General features: G+C 36.5%; 1 protein-coding gene across 7 annotated transcripts in view; it reads left to right on the plus strand.

Moving 5' to 3' along the window:
• The window catches only part of CEP128 (centrosomal protein 128), a 397,887-nt gene that overhangs the window by 128,759 nt on the left and 242,872 nt on the right, over window positions 1-26,256 (plus strand). For all 7 annotated transcript variants that reach the window (XM_073242024.1, XM_073242028.1, XM_073242029.1 and 4 more), the window contains 2 exons: window positions 17,628-17,978; window positions 25,258-25,908. In XM_073242024.1, the coding sequence (XP_073098125.1) occupies window positions 17,628-17,978; window positions 25,258-25,908 (1,002 nt within the window). The remainder of the gene's footprint in view (window positions 1-17,627; window positions 17,979-25,257; window positions 25,909-26,256) is intronic.

Here is a 26,256-nt window from a genome sequence, read left to right on the forward strand (position 1 = left end):
TGAGTTTGGGCCTATTTATTCTTCTTTTTCTAGATTGATACATTGTGAGTTTAGACCATGCATTTGGGATTGTTCTTCCTTCTTTATATAGGCCTGAATTGTTATATACTTTCCTCTTAGATCTCCCTTCACTGTGTCCCACAGAAGTTGGGGCGTTGAGCTTTTGTTTTCATTTGTCTCCATATATTGCTTAATTTCTGTTTTAATTTGGTCATTGATCCATTTATTTAGTAGCATGTTGTTAAGCCTCCATGTATTTGTGGGCCTTTTTGTTTTCTTTGCACAATTTAATTCTAGTTTCATACCTTTATGATCTGAGAACTTGGTTAGTACAATTTCAATCTTTTTGTGTTTATTGAAGCTCTTTTTGTGTCCTAGTATGTGATCTATTCTGGTAAATGTTTCCTGTGCACTTGAGAAGAATGTGTATCCTGTTGCTTTTGGGAGAAGTGTTCTGTAGATGTCTGTTAGGTCCATCTGTTCTAATGTGTTGTTGAGTGCCTCTGTCTCCTTACTTATTTTCTGTCTGGTTGATCTGTCCTTTGGAGTGATTGACATGTTGAAGCCTCCTAAAATGAATGTATTGCATTCTATTTCCCCCTTTAATTCTGTTAGTATTTGTTCCACATATTTGGGTGCTCCTGTGTTGAGTGCATAGATATTTATAATGGTTATATCCTCTTGTTGGACTGACCCCTTTATCATTATGTAATGTCCTTCTTTGTCTCTTGTGACTTTGTTTTGAAGTCTATTCTGTCTGATACAAGTATTGCAACTCCTGCATTTTTCTCCCTATTATTTGCATGAAATATCTTTTCCATCCCTTCACTTTTAGTCTGTGTATGTCTTTGGATTTGAAGTGAGTTTGTAGGCAGCATTTAGACTGGTCTTGTTTTTTTATCCATTCAGTAGCTCTATGTCTTTTGATGGGTGCAATCAGTCCAATTACATTTAGGGTGGTTATCAGTAGATATGTACTTATTGTCATTCAGGCTTTAGATTTGTGGTTACCAAAGGCTAAAGGTTTGCTTCTTTAGTATGTAATAGTCTAACTTAACTCACTTAGTGTGCTATTTCAAACACAATCTAAGGGTTCTTTTTTTTCCACCCTTGTTTTTATTCCTACTCCATTCTTTATATATTAGGGGTAATATTCTATACTCTTTGTGTATCCCTTGACTAACTTTTGGTGTAGTTGATTTAATTTTGCATTTGCTTGGTAATTAATTGGTCTACTTCTTTACTGTGATTTTATTTTCTCTGGTGAAAGCTCTTTAGCCTTAGTAACCCTTCCATCTAGAGCAGTCTCTCCAAAATACATGTAGAAATGCTTTGTGGGAGGCAAATTCCTTCAACTTTTGCTTATCTTGGAATTTTTTAATCCCTCCTTCAAATTTAAATGATAATCTTACTTGGTTGAGTAGTCTTGTTTCCAGGCCCTTCTGTTTCATTGCATTAAATATATCATGCCACTCCCTTCTGGTTTATAATGTTTCTGCTAAGAAGTCTGATGATAGCCTCATGGGTTTTCCTTTGTATGTGGTCTTTTTTCTCTCTCTGGCTGTTTTTAATACTCTGTTCTTATCCTTGATGTTTGCCATTTTAATTATATCTCTTGGTGGTGTCCTCCTTGGGTCCCTTGTGTTGGGAGATCTGTGCACCCCCATGGCCTGAGAGACTATCTCCTTCCCTAGATTGGGAAGTTTTCAGCAATTTCCGTTCAAAGACTCTTTGTATCCCTTTTGGCCACCGTTTACTGAGAATATTGTTTTGTTTCGATTAGTCACACAGTTCTCTTAATATTCTTTCATTCCTAAAGATTCTTTTATCTCTCTGTGGCTCGGCTTCTTCATATTCCTGTTCTGTAATTTCTATTTCATTTCTATTTCACTATCTCCTCTACCTCATCTAATCTGCTTTTAAATCCTTCCATTGTATGTTTCATTTCTGATACTGTATTTTTCAACATTTCTATCTCTTTCTTGAATTCCTTCCTGAGTTTTTGAACATTTTCTGTAGCTTTATGAGCATCATTATGATTTTTATTTTGAAATCTTACTTAGGGAGATTGGTTATTTCAGTTTTACTTAGCTCACTTTTTGTTGTTTGTGGGATTTATATTTGTACCAGTTTCTTTTGATTTTTCATATTTGTAATTAATAACATGTAATAATAACTTTGTGCATGTGGCACCCTCTAGTGCCCAGAAGCTCTACCATCTGGAGCTGCTCATCCCCATGAGCAATGGCAAGGGTTGTAGGTGAGTGGTGCTTGTGCCTTCCCAGGGGAAAGACCTCTTTCATGTTTTTTGGCTGCAGTGCCTGCCTCTACTGCCAGGCCAGTGGGCCGAGTGCACAGAGAGCAGCTTCTGTGCTCTGCCTATGTAGCTGCCATATGTTGGGCCACTCTGTGTTTGGCCTGGCACAATGGTGGGGGCAGCAGATTTGAAAGCTGGTGCCAGCTGAGAGGAAGGAGCAGCAGGCTACGTATCACAGTGGCGGGCCTACGGTCTGCATTGCCGGACTGGTGAATATAGTGCCTGATGCTCCCAAAAGTTCCCAACCTGCTGGACTGAGTGCTCTCGGATAATTTTGTTCACTTGACCTTTCTCCTGAACAGCAAGCTTGGTGCAGTCCTTGCCCATGTAGCAGCCCTTTTGATTTTAGGAAGTCTCTCAAAGTGCCTGCCTTTCTTTTGTCACAGAGTGGCCGTGTATGTGTACCTGTTCTCCACAAGTGGCTGGAATCTTAGTCTCTCCAAGTATTCTGCCTGTCTTAGCTTTCCAATACCACTAATCTCCAGAGCACCATGTAACGTAGGTTTGTGCTCCCAGAGCAGATCTCTAGGCCTGGGTGTTCAGCAGTCTTAGGCCTTCATGCCCTCCCCTCTCTGTTTCTCTTCCTCCTGCCCATGAGCTTGGGTCCCGCCAGTGAGCTTGGGTCCCACTGGATCGTGCCTTTGCTACTTTACCTTTTTCGGTGAGATCTTCTCTTTTCCCCAGATTTAGGCAGTCTTTCATAGCCTTTCCTGTTGTTCTTTCAGGATTTGTTGTATTTGTTATATTTCCATATTATATGTGTTTTGGGAAGGAGGTTTTTGTCTCACTTCTCACAGCATCATCTTTAATCTGTTTCATCTTTTTATTTAAAAATTATTTTATTAAAGTAAATTGCCATTCAATATTATATTAGTTTCACATTTACATCATAGAGATTTGACAATTATATACATTATGAAATGCTCACTATAATTACTGTACTTAACCATCTGTCACCATAAAAAGTTATAATATTATTGACTATATTCCCTATGCATTACTTTGTATCCCAATGACTTATTTTATAATTGGAAGTTATCACTTCTTCATCCCCTTGACTATTTTGCCCATCCTTCCACCCCTCTCCCCTATGCCAAACACAAGTTTATTCTCTGTGAGTTTATTTCTCTTTTGTTTTTTCTTTGTTCTGTTTTTTAGATTCCATTTATAAGTAAAACTATATTATATTTGTCTTTCTCCATCTGATTTATTTCACCTAGCATAATATCCTCTAATTCTATCCATGTTGTTGCCAATGGCAAGATTTCATTCGTTGTTTTTATTCTTTATTGTCTTTTGTCTATTATCTTTCTTTATTATTATATTACTGTCAATTTCTCCTTTTTCTCAGTTAATTTAATATTTATATATTTAGGTTCTCCTGTATTAGGTGGTCCTAATAATTATATATTTAGGCTTAGAGAGTCACAATTGTTTTATCTTTTTGCTAAATTGATCCCTTTATCATTATTTAGTGCCTTTCTTTGCCTCTTATTACAGGCTTTGTTTTGAAATCTGTTTTTTCTGATATGTGTTGCTATCATAGCTTTTTTTCACTTGCATTTACATGGAATATCTTTTCCTATACCTTCACTTTGATTGCATGTGTCTGTTTAGGCCTGACCTAAGTCTTTTGTAGTCAGCGTATAGATGGGTCTCTTTAGAAAATCCCTTCAGACACCCTATGTCTTTTGATTGGAGCATTTAGACCATTTAAATTTAGAGCAGTTACTGATAGGTGTGCCCTTATTGCTATTTTGTTAATTGTTTTCTGGTCATTCTTCTTTGTTTCTTCTCTTGCTCTCGTGATTTGATGACTTTCTTTAGTGGTGTGCTTGGATTCCTTTTTCTTTATTTTTTATGTATCTATTATATGTGTTTGGTTTGTGGTTACTATGATGTTCACATTTGACACCCTAAGTAGTAGCAATTTATATTAAGTTGATAGTTGTTTAAGTTCAAATGCATTCTAATAGCATTCCATTTTACTCTCTTTAGTGCCCTTTTCGCTTGCATTTACATGGAATATCTTTTCCTATCCCTTCACTTTTGATGACATATTTTACAACTTTTTATTTTTGATTCCTGTAACTAAGTTTTTATATATAATTGATTTTACTACTTTTGTCTTTTAACCTTCATGCTAACTTTTAAGTGATTGTTCTACTACCTTTACTATTTGTTTGCTTTACCAGTGAAATTTTTTCCTTTCACAATTTTCTTTTAGATATGGCCTTTTCTTTTCCATTAAAATTTCTTATTAAGCCTACTTTAGTGGTAATGAACTCCCTTAACTTTCGTTTGTCTTGGAATCTTGAACTCTCCATCAATTCTGAATGATAATCTTGCTGGATAGGATATTGGTTGTAGGCTTTTTCTTTCAGAACTTTGAATATATCATTCTGTTCTCTTCTGGCCTGTGAATTAACTGCTGAAAAACCAGCTAACAGCTTTATGGGATTTCCCTTATACATAACCAGTTGCTTTTCTCTTGATGCTTTTAGGATTATGTGTTTATCTTTAATCTTTGCCATGTTATTATTATGTGTCTTGGTGTAGACCTCCTTGAGTTCATCTTATTTCAGGAGTTTTTGCTTCCTTGACATGGATGTCTGTTTCCTTCCTCATGTTAGGTTAGTTTTTTTTATTATTTTGTTTAAATAAAGTTTTTCACTTCTTTTTCTCGCTTTTCCTCTGGGTCCCTTGTAATGTGAATGTTAGAATGCTTAATGTTGTCTCAGAGGTTCCTTAACCTATCCTCATTTTTTAAAATTCTTTTTTCTTTTTGCTGTTCAGCTTGAATGCTCTCCATAACCCTGTCTTCCAGATCACTGATACGTTCTTCTGCATCTTCTAATTTGCTGTTGATGCCCTCTGGTATGTTTTTCATTTCAGTTACTGTATTCTTCAACTTTGATTGGTTCTTTTTATATTTTCTATCTCATTATTGAAATTCTCTCTCAGCTCATCCACTCTTCTCCTAAGTCCTGTGAGTATCTTTACAAAACATTATTTTGTACTCTTTTTCAGGTAGATTGCTTAACTCCACTTTGTTTAGTTCATTTTCCTAACTTCTGTCTTGTTTTATTTAGAGCATATTCCTCTGTTCTTTCATTTTGTTGATTTCCTGTGTTTATTTCTATGAATTAGGTCAACAGAGACCTCTCCAATTCTTTAAGGAGTGTCTTTGTGTAGGAATGTCCCCTGTGTAGACTACATGTGCCTGGCAGATTTGGCTGGCTGGGTGGAGCTGTGTAGTGGGTGTGGGCTGGGTGGCCCTTGGATTCATTGCCTGTTGACTTGGCTAAAGCTGAAGTGAGTATGGGTCAGGTGGCTTCAGGGTGCTCTGAACTGGGGCTGCTGTGGCAGGTTGAATGAAGTTCTAGTGGGTGTGGGCTTGTGGTCCTGGAGCAGGTATGGGCCAGGAGTTCTGGTATGCTTCAAGCTGAAGCTGCATTGGAAGGGCAGTAGCAGCTTCAGTGAGTGTGCATCAGAAGGTCTTGGGACACTCTATGCAGGGGACACCCTGGTGGGACAGCTGGAGCTGAAGCAGGACAAGGCTGTATTTAACATTTGAGGATTAACCACCATACTGCTTTCCATAGTGGTTGCTTTCCATAGTGGATGTTTCATATCCCACCAACAGTGCACATGAGGGTTTTAATTTCTCCACATCCTGACCAACACTTACCTTCTGTTGTTTTTTTCCTTCAAAAAAAAAAAACTTATAAAAGAAATAATAGCCATCCTGATGGGTGTAAGGTGGTAACTCAAGGGATCGCTTTTTTTTGAAGCAATATTTACTTTAAATAAAGAAAATTTGGCTCTCTTACTTCATTTGCCTTCCCTTAGCTTCTCTTTCTTCTCCTGTCTAAAACTGAAGAGAAAAAATTGATCTCTTTCCAGTGTACAAGGTTACTGTTTCATATAAGATAATGTATCTGATCTGTTTCAGATAAACTATAATACTCTCTAGTGATGTAAAGCAATAATATTATGTTAATTTAATTTTTCTTTTTCATTATATGTCATTAATTAGAAATAAAATTTCTTTAGTTGAACTACGTAACCTTTTTTCTCTCAGCTGCCAATCAGTTTTGGTAAGACAGTTGTACATCTTTCATTGATACCTGCTTTGGTCTATTGCATTTCTTAGTAAATGTGTACTATACATTGTTCCATCTCAATCAAAAGCAGTCCCAAATTCCAACCTGCTTAAACTGTTTTATCCTGTCTATATTCAAATTTTCTTCTCCCCAAATACCTACTTTAGTTAAACATCAAAGTTGCAGAGTTAAAATTATCAGTCTAATAGAGTGTGAGAAGAAAGAAAATACAAATGTACTTTGAGATGTGTGCCACGGTCAGAATTTCTCTAGTGTTGTTGGGGCCTAGATGTTGATTATATGTCCCCTTGTGTTTTGAATTGAACACTCTGAAGAAATGTGTATTTAAAATATTTCATATAGTGAACATCACTGCTAATGAAACAGAAGTTAATATTTTATTTCTTCACAAAGAGATGAATGTATTTAATTAACTGAACATTATTTTCTGTACTTTGCTTAAGCTTAGTATCATGTTTCATTAAAAAGTACAAGGAAACTGTATTTGTATGAAGCAGACATATTCTCATAGGATTTGTGGGGAAATAATTATTTTTAATCACTAAGAAAGATTGAGAAACTTCTTATTTGGGATTATTGCCCTTAGTGTGTCTCTGCTTCATTAGGCAAAAAGAAATGATAGCATAGGTGGTCAAAATTAGTTGACAACATGAAGGTTATATTTTTAAAGAAAGTATATTAGTGACAGTTTCTATAGTGGTCCCTAATGTTTTACGTGACTAATCCCTAACTCATTAAAGGTTTGGATCAGTTTTTAAAGATTACTGTATGTTTTTGCTTGTGTTAAAAAAAAATTGACTCATGGATTTTAAGTATCTAGTCTACTTACAAACAATCATGACTTTACAAAAGAGTTTTATAGTATCATCTCATGAATGATGGCCTAATTTAGCTGCATGTAGGTATGTTTCAGGCCTACCCCACTTGTTTTGATTGATTTGAATTCTTTTATTCAAAGAGATTTGCCTTAGTTCTTCTGACTGTGAAAAATTGATTAGTTGTCTTTTCAATATCAGTTCATAAAACACCTTAATTATACCAAAATGAATGAGTTCATCAAGACATGCAAGAATATGTCAAGCTAATTTCTCAGTAGAGGTGAGTGGGGCATGGCTTAATTGAGAATCTGAGAATTTTAGGTGAAATCCTATTAAATCCATTAATTCTTTTGTTTACTCAGAAGAGGCAAAACTTTATAACATCAGTTAGTGTTTATTGGGAGAAATAGAACTTCTCTAGGTGTTTTATGGTATAGTTGCTTATAATATTGACAGGTGTAGCCCTGCATAGGCTTCCAAGAAAGAATAACACAAAGAGGGAAATTCACTACAGAATGAAGTAAACTTTATTTCTATGACCTTGCTGGCGGGGGGCAAAAGCCAAATTTGCAAGTATTTGGTTCATGCCTGAGTTCTACCTTCCAAATCTCTCTACATTATGTTTAATTTGCCCCCAAAATCTATCTCAAGAGAGTGCTGAGCATTTGGTTTTGCAGCCTACGTAGAATAGGAGAATATGTTAGAAGGAGGATGTGGATAGGGGCTGGCTGGTGTTGGATCATACACAACAGAGCCAGTAATCAGGTTTCCTTTTAGTTGAGAAATAAGACCTTGCCTTTTTTATTTCCATAGTCCTGAGCCTAGCCTTGTGTACATAGTTTGCACTCAGTAAATGCTGGTTGAATTTATGTTAATCCTAATATCAAATTTATAAATCATAGCCTGCATTAGTAACTTATATTCAATCTGTAGTTACTTCGCAGGGATTTTTGTTTTTAAAGCTTCCTGTCCATTTAATTTAAAGTTAAATCACCTGTAAATGCAATTCACATGGAAACTAAAATGTTATAACATTCTGGAAAAGAGTTTAATTTCAATAAATACAAAAATTAAAAATAAAATTTTAATTTTTTTCCTGTACTTGAATCAGCCATCTTCCTCACTGACTTACTTGCATTTCATTGTGGATACAATGTCCCTGTTCTTTCAGTGTTTTCATCTTGTCTCTGGTTTAAGGAAGTTATATTTTGGGCTGGAATTAATTTAATCTCTGTTCAGGGAGTCAATAGTAAGATGATTAATTGAATTCTATTTCAAATGGTGTCCTACTTGAGGCCTGTTTGTTATTTATTAGCTTTGGTGTCACTGCTTTTGTCCTTGTAAAGAACTGAGCTTTAGATGCCTATGCTTTAAACATCCTTTTAGTTTCAGGGTATCATTTAATACATTCAGACAATTACTACTTTTCACTTACTGGATCTCTAGGAACTATATTGTGAAACAGATCTTTCTCTTGTGGTTTTTGTGTTTTCATGTGAGAAATACTGTCATTAAGAGTTGTGTTTCTAATCAAGGATTTTTAAATAAAACACTTATGCTTAAATGAACTTGTCAATACTGCCAATATAGAAAACTCTGAATCTCTATGATAATCAAAAATTTTAATTATTCTTTATTTTTGGTAAAATGAGTATAATACCAACACCCACATAATTTTATGGTGTATACAAAAAATGTGTGTGTGTATATACAACTATTGTGTCATATATTTGATGTATCTAAAACTCACAGGCTAGCTATTGTAAACATTACAATAAAAATGTATAGTTAATTTTTTTTCATCCCAGAATTTAGAAGGAACTTTCTCAGGTATTATCAAACGATTTGGGGAAATTAAACAAATGAAACAAGTGGCTTTTTCTCTTCACCAATTTTTCATTTGTAAAAAGAGACTTTGCAAAAGAGATTGCATTTCCATTTGGCATCCCCTAATTTGGGCTCACTCTTTTCAAATATTACAGAATCAAATTATTTTGAAATCTCAGGAAAGGCTTTATTTGCGAATGTCTGGAACAGGTGCCTTGTTGAGCAGGTTCTCTTGTTAACCTTTTTCCTCTTCCCCCTTCTCCCGAGCCTGTCTGCCCCCCAACGCTGACGTTGTGGCCACTTGCGTCATGACAGAAGCGCCGACAGGCAACAGAGGGCAGGAGTGCCTGGCACACACGTGCCCTAGTGGTGTGGGCTGTTTGCGTTCTGGGATTGCCTGGCGCAGACATTCACTTTTCTCCCTCCCTCGGTTTCTGTCTCTACCCCATCGCTTTCTCTCTTTCCCTTTTTTTCAGTAGCAGTTGCTGAATCACCTTTTCGTTTCCTTTGTCGCTGCCTCGTGTTGTTAGGTCAGGGCGCTTTTCTTTTGGACAAAGAATCAGTGTTGGAAAACATTATGTAATCCGATAAGGATACTGAGGAATGAAATGTAATATAGATTAGGTAGCATAAATCAGGAAGAGAGGCAGTATTTGAAATAAAGAAGAAATGATTCCTCGTATATATCACATTTATTCAAAATCACTGTTCCATGTCTGTTGCTCTACTCAAGACTGCATGGTCCTGTGGTCGGTAGAAGGTACAATAACCACGTTGGCGTATTGACCCTCATGTCTCAGCAGCTTGGGGATGTGTTTGTTTATTGCACTGAATGGAGACATATCTGTGTTTTCTCCACTAAGACTGACAAGTGGGTTTTTTTTTTAGCCTCGTAAATGCCAGTGGTTGGTTCTTATCTATTATAAGCCAGCTCCGTTGAAGTTGATCACTGAAATTGAATTCAGATGAGAGAAGAAGAATTGGTCCTAAAAGTCCATTCCTGCTTTAAAAATATCATCTTCAATTTTTTTCAGTGTTGCTGTACTATTTTATTTTAATATCCTAGGGTTAGCATAATGTCCTTTGGTGATTAATCTTTCTTGAGCACATTCTGATCATGTTATTCCCTTGATGAAAAACTTTTAAAACCTTACACTAGATTTCAGCATCCCTCAACCTGATTTCTGACCTCACTTTCCAATCTCTTTGTAGGTCTCTTGAACTATTGCTCTTCATGAACAGCTGCGGGTGGCCCCTGCTTGGGCTCTTGCCCCCTGCTATGCCACCATCTCTAGGGTTGTTACTTTTGAGTCTTTCACGTTACCCTTAAAGCTTTCCACGTGAAGTACATAATACTGTAGATGAAAATGTTTATTTAAAATGTGTATTATTCAAAGTACCCTGGCTTATTTGAGCCCATTTGGCTTATTAAAATGTTTACTAAGGCGCCCAATCTTTTGTATGCATTGGCTGTCAAGTAAAAGTAGAGGAAGATTGTATTATACTGTGTAGTTATACAAATGAAAAAATAATCATTGTTGCCAGCTACATGGGTGTCTACTTTTTGTCCCTTAACCCCTCATGGGAAATGTTTTAGATATAGGCTTAGCAATTCTTCTTTGTGAATATGAGAAGTAGGAAGAGGGTGGGTGGAAAGCTTTTTATATACACTAGACAGAGCTGATTTCTTCTATAAATTTGCTCCATTGTTCTCCTACCTTGTATGATTTTTCTACTTTTGAAATCTGAAGTTGATAAATATCCTTTTGTAATTGACACGTAAAATTATCATCTTAGATGTTCATCACTTAAAGCTAGAATGTATGGTGGATCCTATCCACACTGCTCTTTTAATTGAATGTCTCTTTTTCATTTTCTATTTTCATTTTAATGCCATATTCATATGAGTAGGCTGTTTTTACTTTTCTTAGATTTTGAATGCAACACTGCAGCAATTAATAAGGGAGCCAATGGGAGCCAAAGCTAATCATTTTAAAGGGAGAGAGTTCTTTTCTATTATCTTCAAAATACATTGTTTTACAGGCACTGTATTTATAACTTTTAAAATTAATGACTCATTTAGGGCCTTATTATCTTCTTTTCCTTTCTGTCTGTTCTTCAGCCATTTTACTACTGGGAAGAAAAGAATTAACCCAATAATAGGCCCAAGACAGCTTTCCTTAGGAGGGCCTGCTTGCAAAGTAGGCCCTATTCTGGCATCTGCAAACTCAAATGATAGTCAGTTCTCCACACTAACATGAAACTTTCCCTAAATGATAAGAGATAGCTCACTGTGGCTCGATCTTTTGTAGAAATAATGTTCAAATTACACTGAACACCTGCTTTCCTTCTGGGAGTCTGAAATTTTGGTACATGTTAGTCAGACAGTGCCTAAGTGACTAGCCCTGATTACATTTTGGATACTGAGTCTCTAATGAGCTTCCCTGGTAGATAACACTTCACCAGTGTCAGAATTCTCTGCTGGAGGCATTGAGCGCATTCTGGGTGGCTTCACTGGGAGAAGACTCTAGGAAGCTTGCATCTGGTTTCCACTGGACTTAACCCCGTGTCCTTTTCGTTTTGTAGACTTTGCCTCGTATCTTCATTCTGATGTATCTTAGCATAAGGATGGTTATATGCTGAATCCTAGAAATCCTTCTAGCTCTCACTAAGTTTGAGACCCTAAGCACAACTGTCTATGAACATTCTTTCCCACCTGAAGAAGGAAAGAACAAGAGAAATTAAGTGGAATTCAAATGTGTGAAGTTTTAGATTAAGTTGGAGCTTTTGTAAACTCTTGGTGATGTGACGTGAAGGGGATCAGAACATGTCATCCCACATATGATGCTTTGGCATATTGATTATTTTGAGCTGAAGGCACTTGAGAAACAGTGAATGCAGGAAGGGCTCGCTGACCTATTTCTTACCTGAAAGTGGGTCATATTTCCCATGAGGAAGGTGCCCTCCCTGTACCAGGATGATAATTCTTAACATTGGAGACTGGTGACACCCAAATAGATGTGTACAAACAAACCTAAATAAACCTTATCTTCCATTATTTTCCCACATATATTTCCCAGTCACTTTCCCTCAATTTGCCACCTCTAGGAGCTTATTAAATCCCTTATTTGTCGTGTCATTTCTCCTTAAATTCTTTGTAAAAGGTATATAAGTTCTTGGTCTTAACCTCTTCTTTGGGTCTTCATTTTTCCTACAAAGCATCCTATGTATATAGAAAAATAAAAATCTGTATGCTTTCTCCTGTGAATCTGTCTTAGGTCAAATTATTAGGCCCAGGCACAGAACCTTAAACATTCCTTTTAGAAGCCTAAAAATTTTTCCTCCCTTATAACTGGAAAGAATTCTTGGTAAAAAGGACATTTTAATGTTTTTGGATTGTTGCTGTCTTCAAACAGTACTTATATAGTAAGAAATAGATAAAGCAGGAAGTGTAACTATCCTGCTTTAGTGGCTGAGATAATTTTATACTATTTAAATATGAAAAGTTCTTCAGGGTTGAAGATTCCTGCAGGAATGTATGGTAGTAATAATGGAATTGAAAATCATCATAATGGAATAAATAAAATTGCTTTTCACTTAGCATTTCATGTAGTCCAAAGGAAGATACTAATATTCACTGTATGTATCTACTCTGAAAGCCCTTATCCATACATTAATGATGTATTTGTATACTTGTGTGCTTTCTATGTATATATATGTGTGTATGTATGTGTGAGAATGTGTGTATGGAAAGAATTGTTATGAGGGTTTTGTAATACAATCTTCTAATGGGGGAGATGTTATTACAATTAGATTATTCTGATTGGTTACTTGAGGAAGATGGATTAAAGAAGATGTCAAAATAAAGGGTGAATAGGATCTGCTGAGGAATGACTATGAAAGAAAGAATTCTGTAACAAGCTGAACCTAAAGCATCATACGGACAGACTAATGGGGACGAGACAGTAGCAACCATTCCCAGACTCAGGGAAATTGGAGGCAGTATTTATCCCATTGAAATTCAAGCCTAGTGTCCCATCAGTAGTGAGACCACAATTATTTACATTACGAATCATATCCTTTGCTGTTCATTTACAGTTAGATACCCAATCAGTGCCATTTTGTTGTCCGGCATTCTTCTAAGTGAATCATTCTGTGTAACATGTTAATCTGAATGTGTAATTTTTAAATGTGAGAACAAAGGAATTTATGTGCCTAAGCTATGGGCTGCACATATTAATCCTGTGCCTATTCTTGTTGTTCTGTAATTAGATAAGGATAAATACTGCTGGACTTACATTATGCTCTGGGTTCAAAAGAGTTGCTGGTGAAAGTCAAAGAGTTTTATATGCTTTTGGGTCCATTTTAAGTTTGAGACTAATCATAACCTTATTTCTGTTTGTCACCTTTTAATCACATATTTCTTGCTCATTTTCTCTTTTCCTATAGCAGTTATTTCAGACTTTCTCATTATATAAATACATGGTTCCACCCCCATTTCTGTCCTCAGCAGAGAGCGCCTTTACTGCCATTTTAGTACAACTGTCTTTTGTTAGGAGTTGGGAATCGGATAAATTCACTTTTTGACATGCTGTAACATTAAGATGCTTGTGGGATTACCAAGTGTAGAAACTCATTATACCAAGTGTAGAAAATCAGTCTGGCTTCTGAATTAGGAATCACTTACATCTCTGCCTACGTACATACTTAGGTACCTATCAAATATATTTTGTAGATGGGATGATGCTTATTACTAGAATCCTGTCCACATGGTGTATTTAAAAGTGAAATAGTAGAAGGGATTTAGGAAAGGAGATTATGAAAGAACAGCACCTAAAAGAAGAACTAGTGAAGAGTAGTTTTATAATAGGGAAGAAGAATAGGCAATTGAAACATCACCTGCTACAAGGAAACCAGGGAAGATCTTTAGAGTCCGTTGTATTTGTCAGTAGGTGATCATTGTGGATCTTGATGAGAGCTCTTTTAATTGCATGGTAAGGATGAAAACAAGATCTAGTGAACTGAGAAGAGCATTGGAAACAAGATTGTGGGGCATCAAGTATGGACTGCTCTTCCCTGGAGTTTGGCTTAAAAGGAAGAATGCAGGGTGCTGGCTAGAAGATCATGTTGTATTGATAAAGGTTTTTTTGTTTATTTCATTTCAAATAGTTGTTACTGTGATTTTTAAGATGGGAAAAGTGGAGAAGAATGATCCAGTAGGGAAAATGAGGTTCAAGACCTTGAAGAGTAGGCTTGTCTTGATGTAGTGAAGCCCTTCGTTGTGGAAGGAAATAGCAAAAAATGGGCTAAGTCGTCTAAGAAAGAAAGATCCCTTTTTCTCAGCGGCTGGAGAGGGGGATCGGTCATTGGTAAGTTTCAGAATGGTACACTTAGGAAATTTTGGGCATGTCCTGCCTAATAGCCTCAATTTCATTTCTCAAAGAGGAACTATGTCACATACTAGGAGTGAGCGAAAAGATAATAGGTTCAGTGGCAGGTGTGATGGCAGGGAGGGGAAGTCCCAGGGCACAGTACCTTTGAAACTGGAATCAGTCAAAGGGAGAAATAAAGTTTAAAATCCATTTATTGCTTACAAGCAGTCATCCCATGTCTCTCTCCTGCTGCACCAGAAGCGAGCGAATACTCTCCCCAACCTCTCTGGTCCAGATAAGCCCTCGCTTGCCCATATAACTACCCATTGATATAGATAGAGATGGACTGCTTCTCTCCACCTCTTGGATACACCTGTTGATATGGAGATGCCCTAAAGCGAGGTGAGAGATTCTGGAAACATTGCGATTTTACCCACAGAAGGACAGTTTGGAATGGCCACTGTGTGGCTAGGGTAGAGTCATGCCAAAGAATTGGACACTAAGGAGTTGGCTCTCAATGTGCCATCATATCAACTGATACCCCTGTGTGATTTTCCCTGTAGGACTCATAACCTGATGTAGGAAATAGGAAATTCTTTAGTTCCCCAGAACTGGTGGTTTTGCTGTTCAAGTTCAGCAGATGGACAGGTTGAAAAAGAGTTTGAGATGTGAGCAAGAGAGTGGCTAAAGTGAAAAGTAAGGAAGTTAGGTTAAGGAGCCTGGATTGAAAGCCAGCAAAAGGAATGTCAAGGGAAAGGTCATCTTCTTGAAAATGAAGAGCAGATGTGTCAGAAGAAAGGGAGTGAAGGAACTGGGCAGATGGATGGATAAAGCCAGAGGCCACAGGGATGGTAGTACAGCCTGGAGAATACAGCCAATGATTCTGAAACATCTTCCTATGTTGACAGATAGTAACTGCACTAGTTGGGGTGAGGATTTAATAATGCGGGTAACTATTAAACCACTGTGTTGTACACTTGAAACCAATATAAGAGTATATATAAACTATACTTTAATAAAAATAAATAGTACTGCCAAAAAAAAAAAGATGGGGCTATGGGAGTGGGTGACTGAAGAAGCATGGAGTTAGGGTCAACTGCAAATCTGAAAGTTTAGTGAAGAGTTGAAAACATGGGCTGTGGAGTCAGACTTTCTGGGTCTGAATCCCATGCCCTCACTTACTAGGATCTTGGGCAAGTTCCAGGCATTGGTAAGCTATCACTAAAATGGACATAATAATAGTGCCTTACTTTATTTAGTTTATTGCTTTATTTACTTTTGTAGTAGACTGAATGAGGTAATCAATATAAAGCAGTTGCTCAATCCCTTGCACAACTCAAGTGCTCAATAAACTTCAGATATAGTCATAATAAATATAATAATAATAATTATTATTGCTAGCTTCTTCTTATTTAGATCTTACCTCAAATATCAGCTCCTAAGAGAGACCCTCCCAAGCCACACTGTAGAATATAGACCCCTTCAGGTAATTATCCATCACATTTTAGCACCTAGCAATATCCACTATTGTAATCTAGCTGTTAGTATATCTCCTCAGATTATCAGCTTCTTTGGTGCAGAAGCCAGGTCTTGTTAACCTTTCTGTAAACTATGTTCCTAACACATAGGAAGTACTACCGTTCTCCCAAGTGTTTGTTGGGGGAAAGAAACCTCTGTGTTGATGTAGAGATCACTTGAATGCTGTTTGTTAATAAAGTTGATTTCTAGCGTAGTGGTAAGTCTTTTGGATAAGGGTGAAAGTGTAAATCACCATCACTGGGGTTCTCTGATCCCATTTTAGAATTTTCAACCCAAACAAGTACACAGTTCTCAATTTACTCTTTTGTTTGGGTGGATGAAGACATGACTCATCTCTTCCAGGCTGCACTGAATTTAGCAAACTGACCAAATGCATACCTGTTGCCTAGAAAAATGAAGCTTGTTTTCAAGGGATTATTTATATTTTTTTACTATAATGTCAAGCGATTGCTTTAATCATGAGGGAAATTATACTTAACTTTATTTGAGCCACAGTGCAGGGATAATGGAATCTGTAACTGAACATTCTGCTGTTAGAACTAGAGGGAGCTGGAAAATGTTTCCAGTCTCCATTTGTAGGTAGCCTAGTACAATGTAGATGATACTTATTGTTTGTCTGGCTCACAGTCCCATTTTAGCTTCCTTCACACATGACCTTTTCATGTTACCTCATGTATTTGGAAACAGAGGTTAAGGAGGAGTGGCCTATGCAACCTATTGTAAGCACTTACTTCTGAATTTGTCCCTCCCTTCCAAAGTTTTACAAGAATGGCTTAATGTGAATGATTATTCCATTATTTTGTTTGTATAAAATATTATCTAAAAGCAATATTCTCTTATTTTTGAAGTTAAAAATACAAATTTACCCATTCTTCTCAAATTAAAAATATGTATGAATCATGATGAGTTAGTATAACTTCCAAATATATTATTGACCAACTCTGTTTTAGGGAAGCTAGATTTTAGGCGTTCAGGTTCTCTTCTTGATCAGATAAGTATTCCAGATAAATTTAAGGTTGTTTAAAATTGTATCCTGCAGTGATTCATCTAATTAGCTTGAGATAAGTTCACCAACTTATAACAGTATGTTGATTTAGTTGGAAATAACCTACCTATAAATGCTTTATTGAAAACCTTTTAAATGGTCTTTCAAATATAGTGTTATCTGTACTGATGTTTCTATAACATTGATGATCATTTTTTTGTTACAGATTTTTATTTTATTGTAACGGAACTTTAGATGCTACCAGAAAGTGAAATATTACATGTGATTGCTGTGATAATCTGACAAATTTTAAAACATTGACATGTCTTTGGTTGTCTTACCTAAAGTAATGCACATTGTTTTCTCATCAATAAGACCCTCTATTTTTAGTGACAGTCAATTGGAAAATATATATTTTCCCTTTTTGGATAATGAAATAGTTGAAAAAAGAAGTATTTCTATAAAGAATTATTCCCAACTAATGTGACTATGAAATATATGGAAAAGAACTCATATTTTCTAGGTTGATCGCTAATGAAACTTAAAACAGATGAGTCCCATTTCAGTGATATTATTCTTGTTTGATGATATGTATCCAGTTTTGACAGTATTTTTCTAATATTTCACATGCTTTATTCTTAGAATTTAACACGTGAATTGGAGAACAAAGAAAAACAGCAGCTACAGATGTTGGATCAGCTTAAGGAGATCCAGAATCACTTTGAGACATGTGAGGCCAAGCATCAGAGTGCTGACCTCCAGATCTCGGAACTGACTCATCATGCTGAGGATGCAACCAAGCAGGCTGAGCAGTACCTCGTGGAGTTCCAGCAGTCAGAGGCCCTGAGACAGGAGGCAGAGAAGAGGAGAGAAGAGCTGAAACTGAAAGCTCAGGAGGCCATTAGGCAGTGGAAGCTTAAGCATAAGAAGGTAGAGCGAGCATTGGAGAAACAATCTGAAACTCTTGATCAACTGACAGACAAGAATAATAAGGTATAAAAGCCATATTCCTAAAGAATGGTTTTTGCTGTGACCAACTATTCATTCATCTGCTCTTTAAACAAACACTTGAGTGCTATGCCATGCATATAATCTATCAAGATGTCCTTGATAGAAGAGTCTTTATGTCTTGGCAAGTTCAAGGTAAAAAGTAACTTAGTTTTTTATGTTTTTAAAGCCTTTTGAATAGGTTAATATTCTCTGGCTTTTCACGGTTGTCCCTTAAAGTAGATCCACACCCCCTTCCAGTTTAGTTTTTAGTTCTTTAAGTTGAAATTATTCTATAATACTCAAATGGAAGAAAATCAAAAAATCTTAACATTACATCCCCCAATGCATATATTTTAAGTCTCATTTGCTCATATATTTTAACTTAGAAATTGGTTAGAAAGAAGCATTTAAAAGGGCAATGGTACTACTGGACCATTTTCTGGCAGCAACTATAATAGATTTAGTTGAATGATTGACATTGACAGTCTCACTGACTGAACAGTATTATCAGATCACAAACCTCTTTAAGACTCTGCTTTTGTGCCCTTTTGATAGCAACAAAAAGCATTTCACTGATCTATGTATGTATTTCATATAATCTTTTCTCTTGTATAATCAGTTACTTTAAATGGATTTTATGCTCCTGTGTTGTTCTCAACTATATCTTTGGGTTGAATTAAACCCAGATGTTTTTAAGATAATAAGCAGGAAAGTCATGATTGATTTTTACCCATGTTCAGTCTTTGTTTATCATTTCTGCTTTGTCATTTGTCACTTGTCAAGAACTTTGAACATTTGAGAAAAATAATCATTTGGATAAGTTAACTTTCTTTCGAAAAGAAAACATGTAGTGCAATTATACTTATAAAATCAATTGTCAGCACTTAAGAGTGACAGATGCTTATTTCAGATGAACTGTCATGGAAATGATGCTTTACCTTTTATGTATGATTTTCTTGGACATACAGAAGATGGAGGAAGTGATCACTGCAGTCCCTGTGGAGTGCTTTTCAATTTAACCCATCTGACACATACTGGGTGACTAGTTGCCCCAAGGTAAAGCAGTTCTAAAGCTTTCAGTCTTGAATCTGAACTTATTTGATCCTAGGAAATTGCTCTACCTTGATTATTCTGTTGTCAGCCTGGTCTGGCAACTGGTGCGGTGAGCCTGACAATTAGGGAGATAAGGGTGGTAGCTAGAGAGAAGAGTGGTTGGGGGGATTGATTGATTTAGAACCATCTGGGAATTTTATGTAATTAGAGGAAATTTAGAAGGGTCCATGTCATCAGACATGGTGTTGAGAGTTTTCTAGATGGAGTTTTTTAGAATATTGAAAATTATTTAACAATCATTTCCCAGAATACTCCTGATATAATTATTTTTATCACTTAGCATTGCTAATGATAAGCAAAGAAGTGTTTTAAAGTGATTGCCACAGTTAGGGTAGTATCACAATTATCACAGCAGGCATTGTAATTTCCACTTTAAAAGCCTTAAAAATTAATGCAGCCTGTCGCAGTTAGAGCAATGGTTAATCAAAGAAGAAAGGGTAACAGATATTTCACTGCAAATTCAAGTGTCCAGTAAATCTGTGATGTGGAAACACACTGTAAATTATTTTGGAAAAAAGTGTATTTTTTATGTTTACTGAATAATACCTATAAGGAATATTTAATTCTTAATAAAATCACAAAGCTACTTTAAGGCATTAGTAATACAGCTTACTCCTTTTTTGTGTATCTTAGGACTGATTATTTTTGAAAAGTGACTCCAGGGTATATTTGTAAGTGTATATAAAAATAAAAATGATTATGGTTTACAAATAAAACACACTATGGTTTAAAGAATAAATTGTTTAAAAAGTAGCCTTGTTGAGCCATTTTATATGGTCAAAAGATGTAACCTTTGCATTTTCAAAACAGTTCTGTGCCTACTTCTGTTTTTCTTTTTCCAGCATAATTTATTTTCTGCTTTAAAATTTGCTACTTGAAAATACACTTTCTAGTGTAGAGGCTTTTTTTCCTCTGAATTACTTATTTTTTCCTGCTTTTTACATTTTTGGAATCTCAGTAGGACTATCAGATGAATATTATATTACAGAACTACTTCATTACTGAAGAATATGGAATATCAGACAAAGAGCATGTCATTGCAGAAAAAAGCAGAAAGATCAGATTGTGTACTTTCCTTAAAAGACAATGGCATAGATATTTACTTCAAGGAGTCATGGTGTTTGTTAGGAATATGCAGATGAACACATATTGAAAGACCTAAAATGTCTAGATACAAATAACCTAACTATGAATTGTGATATTTTTGTCTTTTAAGTGCTGTTTGATGTCATTAGTTCCTTTTTTTTCATTTTCATGTGCTTTGAAATGATAAAGGAAACATTTTGAACTTGGATTCTGATCATAGTGTATGCTTTTGTGAATGTTTCCAAATTCATATTCTTGGACATTTGTATTCATGGATAATGCGAATGCTTCTTAGGTTGTTTTTGTATTCTTGCTGAATTGGCAGAATAATTTGATTGCCCATATTTTGAGCTTTGTGCTTGACAGTATTTGACTTCAAGAATCTTGAATTGCCATTTTTCTTTCTGTGTATTGGCTTCATGCTGAGGGAAAAAAAGAACTATATGTAACATATACTGTGTTTTATAATCTAAATTTTTTAAGGGTTGAAAAGTAAGAAGAATCAGTGCTTAAGTACAGAGTTTTTTTTTAATGTGTATGTAGTTCTATCATATGCAATTTAAGAAAGGCTACAGTGCCGATAAATTAGTATAATCCAGCATCTGTCTGCATGTTCCCACATGCAGAAAAATAACTTTTTAAATTAAATTATATATGTTTTGTGGTCAGGCCTTTGAGGAGCTGGCTCCTGTTTCTACAGTCTCCATGGTTTTAGACAGTATCATTCTTCTGACTTCACATAGTTATTTTTCATTCCTTTCAAAATCTTCCCTTATAGCTCTACTTCTTTATAATCTGGGTATGCTTGGTGAGGACAGTTTCTTCCCACTATTTCTGACTGCTACTTCTTTTTCATTACACCTCCACATTTTTCAAAGATTTTTCCGTTTGATTTCTCCTCAACCAGTTTCATTGCATGTAATTTTTGCTATCATCTTTAGTGACCTCAAAGTTCAAGTCAGCAACCTGTTGAACTTCCTGTCCTTTTACTTCACAGCGACCTTAAAATCACTCAGCAACTAATTTCTGTGGCTAAAATTTGTCATCATCTGTAATTTATCGATGTTCAAATCTTTAGTTCCAAAATTTCTGTCTCTGATCTTGAACTTTTCTTTTATTTCCTTTTTCTTTTTTAACCATTGCCATCTGACTTTGATCTTTCCACATTCCTCTGGTTGACCAGCCATTTCCCGGAATCATTTTTTTCCCGTCAGACTGGACTTCATGAAAAGCTGCTCTGATGACATGCTCACCAGCATCTTCAGTTTCTTCTTCCACTTCACTCATCTTACTGATCTTCCATCTGGATTCAACCTAACTCTCTACTTTTTCCATTCCTCCTCCTGAATAGTACCAGAGAAACTTACATAGAATTATCAACTGACTTCTAGTGGTCTTGCTTACTTCCTCCCCACCAATGCATTTACACTATTCAAAAATTAATGTATCCCAATTACTAGACACACAGCTCTATTCTGATCAGTGAAGAATGAGCTCTGAAGTCTGTTGGGGAACTTCTAAAAATATTTACTCATTCCTAAAAAAGATACACAGAAAGAGATGTTTTCTCCTTTTCTGGATGTTGTTATATTTGGCTGTGATGCCTGGAATAGCTGAAGATGCCTTGCTCTGTTCCTGAGAAAGAATCCACACAGAGAGGAGAGTGCTTCTGAGAGAAGTGCAGAGAGGTGGGCCTAGAACTTTGGGTCTGGAACAATTATACCTGGAAAGATAATAAATTACCTTGTGCTTTAAGCTAACTTAAACCACAAGGAATTGGAGTTTTCCTCTTAGCAGAAGAAATTCAAGCTCATGTGAAGCATCAGTTCCAGGAGTAAAGAGCTGTAAGTAAAGAAGCCGAAATGTAGGATTGACTAAGTGGAGAAGTGGGGTGGGGACAGGGAAGATCACACTTTTCTAAAGGGAAAGTTGGCCCTCCTTACTGTGCTACGAGAAGTGTTTGGTTAAACCATCAGAAATTAGACCTTGGGGCAGTGATGCTGGGCCTTGAGTATGGCGTTAAGTGACCAGTAGGAACACTTCACGATATTGGAGTTTGCTGAATACCTACTACAGTCTTCAGGAAGGTCTACAAGATTAAAAAAAACTATAGGTTGAAGCCAGTCTATCTAAAAGCAGAGAATAATAAATAAATAAAAATGGAGACCAATATTTTTTGGTGTGGGGAGACTAAAAATCTGCAATCTGTTTTCCAAATTTACTGAGTCTGATAATTTGGAGTTTTTAGGGTTGGAAAAGCCAAATTATCTATCCATGTTGAAGTTAGTCCAAGGAAGAGAGGGAGGTAGGAAACTTAGCAGAAAGATAAATGAGATAAAAAACAAGCCTGATTTCTCAGGCCCTTTTCAAGTACTTCTACATAAACATTCCCAGCTGTAGGGGACAAGCCGTTGTTTTGAATTCCCTCAAGATAAAGGCTGTTCAACTGAGGACCCTGGGAATGTCCAGAATATTGAGGTAGTGTTAAGACACTGACATTTTCAGACTCAGAGACAATGTCTAGACAAAATCTTGGGCTGTGGCTACTACCCAAACAATTAACCAAAAACAGATAGAACTTGCATAGTTTTTAGTATCTTTTTGCCAAAGAAATTCCAAATGTGACCAGTTTAGTCTGTGACTATCCACTCTAAGACTGTTACCTTTGTCATGAATTGATGTGATGGTTGGACCACTGAAATGGAAGGCAAAACCTGGAGAATTGTACAGGCGCAGAGCCTGAGCTTTGGGGGACTTTTCTTGAACTACTCTGTCTCTTGTCTTCCTGCATTTGAGAAAAATAAATACCCTTGCTGTTTAAACCAACTTCAGGAAGATATTATAGTATTTTGCAATCAAAGACATTAAAGTCAAGTATGATTTTTATCTTCAGGGCTGCCTGGAAGTCTCTTAACACATGGCAGTGGACTATGTTATCGGTTCCAAACATTAGTCACTGTATTTAAGGCACCTCCCCTCATTCTCAGGTCCCTCCCACATTATCCTTACAGCTGAGACTTGATGCTATCAGTTTTGTCTCCTGTGTGGTCAGTAGAGTGGCCTTCCAGAGGTCCTGGAACCACGATTCTGATGAGGTATCACTCCCATGGTTATGTTATGTTATATGGCACCATTGACTTAAAGAAAATGAGATTATCAGGATGGGCTTAATCTAATCATAGGGGCCTTGAAAAGCAGAAACATTTTTTCTGGCTATCGAGAGAAGGTTAAGTGGGAGAGATTCGGAACACAAGAAGGATTCAGTGTGGTGTGCCTGGCTTCAGAAGTGGAGGAGTCCATGAGCCAAGGAGTGTGGCTGGCCTTTAGAAGCTCAGAACAACCCCTGCTCAACAATACTAGCAAGGAAACAGGGACCCAAGTCCTAAGTGTAGAGAGCTAAATTTTGCCAATAAAAGAGTGAACTTGGAAATGGATTTTCCCCCACAGCTCCAGATAAGAGCCCAGCACTGCCAACACCTTGATCTTTGCCTTAGGGCACTGTAGGAACAATACCTTGCCTGGATTTATGACTTATGGAAACAGTAAGATAACAAATAAATATTATTTGAAGCCACTAAGTGTATTATATTGCAGAAGAAAAATAATACACCCACCCTGAGGCTTATCTCTATTTCTAGCCATATTTCCAGCCATTTTTTTCCTGCCTTGCAATCTTTCCAAAGTGAACTCTTTTCCATCCAAGGGCATTGCTTTTTTAGTTCTGCCCTTTCTTCAAAGTTTTGATCACTATCTTGCATGAATACTTCCCTGAGATCCTGGTTTCTCCTAGAACTTAAATTTCACCCCTACTTTTTATTTCCCATTTCTCACTAGTTTTCATCACAGCCCTATGATGTAGCTATTATCATTATCTTTATAAAGGTAATTTTCTCAAGTCCATAGAACTACTTATGATTAGACTAACAATCAAATTCAGTCCTCTCTGGTCAGCACTCAATGGCTTAATCACCTCCTTTTATTATTTCTTACGTTAGCTTCATGCTGTTTCTCCCTGTTAAAATTTAGAGGGATTTAAGGAAACCATTTTTTGGAGTGATTGACTCATTACATTTTATAACAAATTGTTTCACACCGAAGTAGAAAATGTAAAGTGTAACAATGCCTCACAAGTACTTGTCTTTTAATTCATTATTTCTAATTCTGAAACAAGAATCGTAATTTTTTTTTTTCAGGGTTCCATCCATGGTAAGCATCAGTAAACAGGTACAGCAATTGTCCTTGGTGCTAATATTAGTGGGGAGGCTGACAATTTCAGCTTCCTTACCTGCTGACTTTTGCACTTGCAATGTTGGGTAGTGAAGATTAGAAGGTTGGTTCTTGGCTTCTGTCCCTCAGTGTAAACCCTAACCCTCTAAAGATGCTGGCATCACCCCTAAAGAGGGTGATGGACATCTGGTCCCTTGACTTTTCTCCTGAGTCCCTTCCCAACCTCTCCTAATCGTAAATTAACCTCATTTCCATCTTTGTGGGGCTTTAAGACTCCCAGTTACACACTGGTGCATTTCTTATCACTGCTTATAATATTTTATTAATAGTGACTGATAGTACCATAATCTCTCTGAGAGTGTATCTTCATGCTTCCTTTTTTTATCTTCCATATCTGTTTTAAGTTTTCTTCTTTAAAGTGTGCCATTGAATTGCAAATTATTGTTATTTTAAGTAACACTTTATTATTTCACCTTCTGGTAAATTTTAAGTAACACTTTATTATTTCACCTTCTGGTAAATTCTGATAAGTCTTTTTCTACACCCCCCCTTCCCTCAAATCTTTTGCTCAATTTTATCTTCCATTTAAATAATCATTTATGATCAAGGATTGATATGTTTTGCTGATGAAAATCTGAAACATGTATTTCAATGCACTGATACTTCAGGGTAATTGTATTTTTTTCCTTTTCTAGCCTAAAAATTATTTTTCATTAAAAATATAAAAAATACAAAGTATTATTTGATGAATTTTTCTTCTCCTTGTGGACTAAACTTTATTTTGTTTTCTGGTGATGTCTATGGTGAATCTGACAGTAATTTTTTTTTTTTTTGGTTTATGTTCATAACCTGATAGATTCTAAAAGAAAAGGATGAATTGAAAAGCCAGCTTTATGCAGCATTACAACAAATAGAGAATCTTAGAAAAGAACTGAATGACGTTTTAACTAAGCGTGCCCTTCAAGAGGAGGAACTTCACTGCAAGGAGCAGAAACTAAGTGATGTTAGGGCTCTTCAAGCTGACCTTGAACGAGAAGTCAAGGATTCTCTGGACACCATCCAGAGTCTAGAAAGTGAATTGAAAAAGCAGAATAAGATTCAAAGCCAGATGAAAGTTGAGAAAACTCAGCTGGAAGAAGAAATTGCAGAGCTCAAGAAGAGCCAGGCCAAGGACAAAGCTCAGCTCCTTGAGATGCAGGAGGCCATTAAGGATCTGAGCGCCATCCGGGCAGATCTGGCTAATAAACTGGTTGAGGAACAGAGAGCCAGGAAAGAGGTGCTGAAGAACCTTTCTGACCTTAAGACACAGGCAAAGTCCAAAGATGAAGAAACAGCTACAGTCATTACACAGTTAAAGCTGGAGCGAGATGTTCACCAGAGGGAGCTGGAAGATCTCACATCATCACTGCAGAGTTTGCAAAAGAAACATGAACAGAACATCCAGGAGCTGATGAAGCACTTCAATAAAGAAAAGAGTGAGGCTGCGAATCATATTAGGACACTGAAGGTACCTGTGCTGAATTACCCTGATGATACTGAAGGAATTTTCTGGTGGTTCATGAAGTGAATAAAGCGTAAACTTTTAGAGTTCGTTCTGTATTCCCAAGCACTAAAGGGAAGATAAAACTAACAATAAAGGGGCTTATTCATGCCTGTTCAGCCAGGTTGAAATGAGTTATAGCAGCCACCTGGGAGCACCTATTTCAGAGCACTGAGATCCTTTAAAAGGAACGTTATTAGCTATTTCAGGAGTTCAGGAAAGGCAGAGGTGGCTGTAAGTTGTGGACCTGAAACATGCCCTCATTCAACATTTGTGACCTCCTAGAATATGAAAGGCAAAGGCTTGTCAAGGCCA

The sequence above is a fragment of the Manis javanica genome, chromosome 8, assembly GCF_040802235.1.
Source record: "Manis javanica isolate MJ-LG chromosome 8, MJ_LKY, whole genome shotgun sequence".
In the NCBI taxonomy this organism is placed as follows: domain Eukaryota; kingdom Metazoa; phylum Chordata; class Mammalia; order Pholidota; family Manidae; genus Manis; species Manis javanica.